This window comes from Eutrigla gurnardus, assembly GCF_963514095.1.
Source record: "Eutrigla gurnardus genome assembly, chromosome: 12".
NCBI classification, from domain to species: Eukaryota; Metazoa; Chordata; class Actinopteri; order Perciformes; family Triglidae; genus Eutrigla; species Eutrigla gurnardus.
This window is the reverse complement of record NC_139926.1, coordinates 17951875-17957874: the sequence shown is the minus strand read 5'-3', so window position 1 is coordinate 17957874 and position 6000 is coordinate 17951875. Positions and strand designations below refer to the sequence as shown.

Below are 6000 nucleotides of genomic sequence, written 5' to 3'. Positions count from 1 at the left end.
GGACTCTCCAACCCATTATCCTGTCGCCGTTACACAGCAGATGACTTTGCTTCTGGCGGGGTATCTCATATTGAGACCTTTTGTTTCTTTTTGATCTCAATGCCATAACTTCTCCTCTGATATAAGCAGTCACATGTCTAGCGCTGCAGGTGCAGGCTTTCTCCGTTAATGCGTTAAGAACATTCGGATGAAAAAGCATGACATTTTTTGTCAGATCCACACTGCTGTGAGGTCTGGGTGTCATTGTGTTATCCTTGGCGTGTGTTGTCTGTGCGAGTGGTGTTTGACTTATTTAGGAGTCGAGTATAGTGCGCACACACACACACACACACACACACAACCTGCATCATACCTCGGTAGATGTTGGAGTAGTTGTTCTGGCAATGTTTGGAGCTGGAGATGCAGTGAGCTGCTTCTGTGACCTGATTTCCTACGACAGGAATTACTCGAGCATTCACACACACACACACACACACACACACACACACACACACACACACACACACACACATCCATCTCCCAGCCTCTGCTTTCCTCTCGTTCCCTTTTAAGTTTTCTCTGCTGCTTCTCTCCGTTCAGTACCCTCACCTGCTCCTCACATCCGTTTTCATCCCGTCTCCACATGCACATGTTTGACAGCAATAGGAGATAACAGCCCCCACCCCCCCCCCCCCCCACAGAGTGCAGCATGCTACTGTATATAACCTGCAGATCTGTGAGCACCGTGGCACAGATTTCTAAAATGTGTGCCACGATCCTGCTTTATTCACACACGGCACACCTCGTTAAGCTGTTTTACGCTCCTCTCTCTCTCTCTCTCTCTCTCTCTCTCTCTCTCTCTCTCTCTCTCTCTCTCTCTCTCTCTCTCTCTCTCACTCTTTAGTCTGCCGTTCTTCCCCACTCCCCTCCCGGGTCTTTCTTTCTCTTCTCCTCTGCTCTCGCTCATCCTCACCTTCTCACCCTGCTCGTCCAAATCCTCTTCTCGATGCAAGGCTTTGGTATTCATATTATGCAAATCAGCCTCAAAGCACAAAGTCACAGAGATTGCCCGACTGACACCGCAAGCACATCACTTAACACTGTGTGTGTGTGTGTGTGTGTGTGTGTGTGTGTGTGTGTGTGTGTGTGTGTGTGTGTGTGCGTGTGTGTGTGTGTGTGTGAGAGAGAGAGAGAGAGTGTGAGCGTTGGAGCATGACATCATGACATGATATAATGTGTGTTAATGCACTGGTCTCAAGCCCTACCATTCTACTAAACTGTACTTATCAGTAGTTAATTTGTGGCCAGTTTCAGACTGTTGATGAGCACTTAACCTGTCACCGCACCAAAAGCCGCACTGCAGCAGCTTTCTCTCTCCCTCTCCCTCTCTCTCTCTCTTTAGCTGTCCTTTTATCCAATTTAACACTCCCTCTCTCTCCCCCGTCTCTTGCCATCGCTTGCTTATTTTTCCTTCTCTTGCTCCCCCTGCTGTATCTGCATTTCCTCGGTTTTCCATTCTTATCTCGACCCTTCTGTTTTCTATGACGTCCCTTTTTCTCTCTCTCTCTCTCTCTCCCTCTCTCTCTCTCTCTCTCTCTCTCTCTCTCTCTCTCTCACTCTCACTCTCACTCTCACTCTCACTCTATCTCTCCCTCTCCCTCTCCTTATCTTTCCCCGCTATATCTAGTATAGGAAGGCGCAATTAATCCCACCCCCCGGCTGAGAAGGTGGAGGATAGTCCAAAGAGGTGTGCATCTTATGAATCACTGCGTATGTGTGCGTATGTGTGATAGAAGGAGACTGTGAGGGGGGTGTGTGAGGAGGTGAAGAACATTGCGTCATTGGGGGTGTGTTGAGCCGGAGGTGGGCAGAGTCGGCTGTCAGTCAGTGACGCGAGCGGAGCACGTGCGTTGGTCATGGCTGAGAAGACGCTGTGCAACGTTTATCTGGCTGTGGGCGAGGAGAGCTAGGAACAGCCGCAGCTCCTCTTGCCGACGGGTTGATCGAGGGAGTGAATGTCTGTGTGAGTGTGTGTGTGTGCGTGCATGTGTGTGTGTGAGAGAGAGAGAGAGAGTCTGGATCTGTGCGTGTGTAGATGCTGCACGGGCTGCAACCGGAGCTGCTGCTGTTGCCGTTGCCGCTGGTGAATAATGCAGACAGGGGGACGGAGTTTGGATAGCATGCAGGGAGCCAGATTAATAATGCATCCTGCCGGGTTACGAGCTCTGCATTAGTTAGTTTTGCTGGAACCTGTAGCTGCCTACTGTCTGCCTGCCTGCTTGACTTACTGAGTCCCTGCCAACCTTTCTGCCTGCCTGCCTGCTAGCCTTTCTACCTGACTGGCGGACTGTCTGACTGAGTCAGAAAATGTCTCACTACCATTTCATCAAATGCTGTAAGTAGCCATTCACCAGCTTTTTCTGTGCATGCCAGTGTGTGCGTGTGCGAGTATCCTTGTATGCCTCAGCCATGGGTGTGTGACTGTTATACCCACACTTACTATTTATATATATGCAGGTTCATTATGCTGTGAGTTTACGTGCCGAAGAATTCTGTCACCAGCTGCTGACACAGCAGCACAATCTCAACTTCAAATTCTGTGTCCCTGTGTGTGTCCTTGTGTGTCTGTGCATGTGTGTGTCTCTCTCTGTGTGTGTGTGTGTGCGCAGTAAGTGGGTGTGCGAGGTTGCTGCAGAGAGCTGCTGCAGATGTGTGAAGTTGACCGGTGAATGCGGCAGGTACTGACAGAGGGAAAGAACGATGAAATAGAGTCCCGAAAGAACCAGATCCCATGAGCTTCTGGCATATTCATAACACAGTGACAGACTGGGAGAGAGAGAGAAAGTCATTGCAGAGGGAAGGACAGATGGAGATGGAGAGAAACTGAGGGTGATTTTAGAGGAGCATTGCAGAGAGAGAGGGGGGGGGGGGGGGGTAGCAGGATTGGGAAATGGAAAGGAGGTGATGGTGACGTGAAGAATGCGGCCAAGTGCTGAGAAGAATGATGAGCAGACTTGGGGAGGAATGAGGGACAGAGATGCTGATATTTGAGAGGTGAGGACAAGAAAGGAGGGAAATAGGGAGAATAAAAGAGGAGGGGAAAAGTGAATGAATAGTGGTGATGCATGCTGCCACAAAGTCTCTCCTTGGCTCTAAGAACCCTACCTGTCTCACCCCTCAGCCTCTACATGCATCCGTCTACATCCTGCACATTTATGGTGTCTGCAGTTGCAGCCTGTGTATGTGTGGTGTGCGTGCGTATGTTTGAGCACATGTGTGTGTGCTATTTTCTCATTTACAAGCTCCTGCAGTGCTGTCAGTGTTATTAGCTGGAGTCTGCATGGTTCCACATTGAATCAATAGCTGATAGCCCGGTGATGGGATAGCAGGGGAAGAAAACTAATCCTTCCTAGCCCCCCCCTTCCTTCCTTCCTTCCTTCCTTCTGTCTCTTCACTCACTCATCTCTCAGATTCATTCAGCGTCGTTTCCCATTGGACTCAACTCTTCTGTCGTTTCCCTCTCATTCTCATTCCGTCTGTCTGTTCAGAGCCATTCATCACAGAGGAGCAAACGGCGGCGTTATCTTTGTCTACTCAGAGCAGACATTATGTCATAGTTTTTGCAAATGTTGGAATTAAATCGGAATTATTCGTGTTTTTATCTGTTGTGTTGATGCCAATTTACATCACGTTTTCATTTGAAAAATGGAAATTCAAGCATTTATTGACTGAGGGCAAGTTGTTATTGATCTTTGCTGTCAGCGCTGGCCACATCTGATGTTTTCATGTAAAAACGGAAGACAAAGAAATTCTCCTGGGAATAATACACCACCCAATATTTGTATATTAACAGCACATCCAGCCACATTATACACAGCAACACACTGCAGGCTATGGCAAGGATTTTATAGTCACAACATATCACAAAATTAAGTGCCACGTGTGAACCGCTGTGCGCTTAAAGAGAACCTTTTAGCAACACTTACCATACATCATTATTTATTTAGACAAATGCATTTGCATCATTTACTAACGCAATGTCGTTATTTTACGCCAGGATGCTCATAAATTAGTTTTTAATCTAATGGATGCCCATCCACCACATAACTACCGTCTATATACCTTAATGTCTTGTGAGTGAGTCATGTCTGTACCTTCATGCCACATTATGTGACGCCTGTCGTGTGCAGGGAGTTCATGGGTTGATGCGACTGTAGCCTCGGACGCCTGTACAGTAGATGAGATATGAGGTTGACAAAGAGGGTGAAGGATAAAGTGAAACCAAGGAAGAGCTGACAGTCACAAAGTCAAGGCAGAGGTGGAGACATGAACAGATAGGAAAGTCGAGTTCTGCTCCGATTGTACTGCAGCCCTGCACTGTGTCAGCATTGGACACTTGAGGGTTTTTACTGTGGACACACACTGGACACACAAAACAACTCCTACTGCGGGTCACATATCAAAATGGGCTGTGTAGAGGTCATTAGGGGAGGAAAAAAAGGAGACAATGACTCCTTTTGCTGGGGACTGTGGAGAGATGTAGTGGTGTGATATTGTAAAAGACAGGCGGTTGAGTGTGTTGCTGTGTTTCCATGTGTGTGTCTGCTCAATGTGCAGCCAAGTTCCGAAAATAAAATACAGTTGAAGGAGGCACCTGGCATGAACAGTGTAATAATGACCCCCCCTCTCTTGTCTGGGCCTGAACACAAAAGAAGCTTTTTTAAATGTCTAACCAGAGCAGATGGCACTGGTGCATTATACAGGATGTGTGTGTGTGTGTGTGTGTGTGTGGCAAACCAGGGTGAAGGGGGCAGGTGTTTGAATAAGGGTGTAGATGTGAGAGAGGCGGCACCTCCATTTGTCTGCCTGCATGGCTTTGTCTCTGCCAGATAAAGATCCGGTCCAGACACACCTAAGCCCCTACAGAGAAACGGCAGTTCACTGTGTAAAGTAGACACAAAGTAGCAACAGTCGCCCAACGGCCAGTCGAGGACAACGTTCGAGGAGTTTCTGGCTCCTGAATGTTAGACTGCTCAAATACACACACAATGCAAGGTGAAGAGAGACGGTAGCGAGAAAGGTACGGACGTGGTTTGGGTACAACGTGTAGTACTTCAAAGTCGCCCCACTAACAATACTTTCACAACAGATTGGTGTCACCAAAGAGAGATGAGACGCAGACATAAAAAGAACCGCCGGAGATGAATGGAAAGACAAGGATACTCCAAAGGGGGCAAACTTCAAACAAAAATGGCCCCGACAGAAAGAGAGCAACAAAGTTTGATAAATGAATGAGGTGTATAGACAGGATCGGCCAAAGAGGGATGAGTTGGTGGGTCAGGACACGGTTCCTACAAAGACACGTTCCTCCTCATATTGTACCTGTCCGTTGGAGTGGCTGTAACATTATCAATATGATAAATGTCAGATAGATGCACATACTTTTACTTAGAAACCACCTTATATAATGTTTTGGTTTATGAGTCACCCATAATACTATACAACTTAGTATGTCAGAAAAATATTTAGTATGTCCCCGATACATAGTGTCAGGTGCAGAATGCCAAAAATACGAGGATGTCCCACTGCATTCAGTCACATTTGGCAGTTTGCAAGCAATGCTTCTCTGAAACCGAGGCCGATGGCAGCCTGATGACATGTCACATCACATCGGATGTATAAGCACGAGAGTCAGAGCCCAAGGTGCAACGTTACGGTCCCGGTTGTATGCATACTCAGTAAGTGAGTAAGAAGAAAGTGAAAAGATAGCATGCAATTTGGAATGCAGCCTCTTGCCGGAGCCCACCTACTGCACAAGCGCTGGACGTGCTCACCATCCAAGCAGACCATAACAGGTTTAGCTGCTGCCTGGGATGAGATGTGTTTGGCTGAGTTCCACTGAGAGATTATGCGAAGTCAGGACAATTACTGCGACAGGAGAGACGGCACACGAGACGCTGCGGTGCTTCTCCCTACTCAGCCCCACGGCTAAACAGACACAGCAAATATCCTTTATAGTAC

The 6000-nt window shown here is 47.7% G+C and overlaps 1 protein-coding gene across 2 annotated transcripts in view; it reads left to right on the top strand.

Moving 5' to 3' along the window:
* The first annotated feature begins 1835 nt into the window (after positions 1-1835).
* The window catches only part of myo16 (myosin XVI), a 71192-nt gene continuing 67027 nt past the window's right edge, over positions 1836-6000 (top strand). For both annotated transcript variants that reach the window (XR_014598092.1, XM_084023242.1), the window contains exon 1: positions 1836-2374. Coding sequence is in view for 1 of the 2 variants with exons in the window: in XM_084023242.1 (XP_083879368.1) it covers positions 2347-2374 (28 nt within the window). In the remaining variant the exon portion in view is untranslated. The remainder of the gene's footprint in view (positions 2375-6000) is intronic.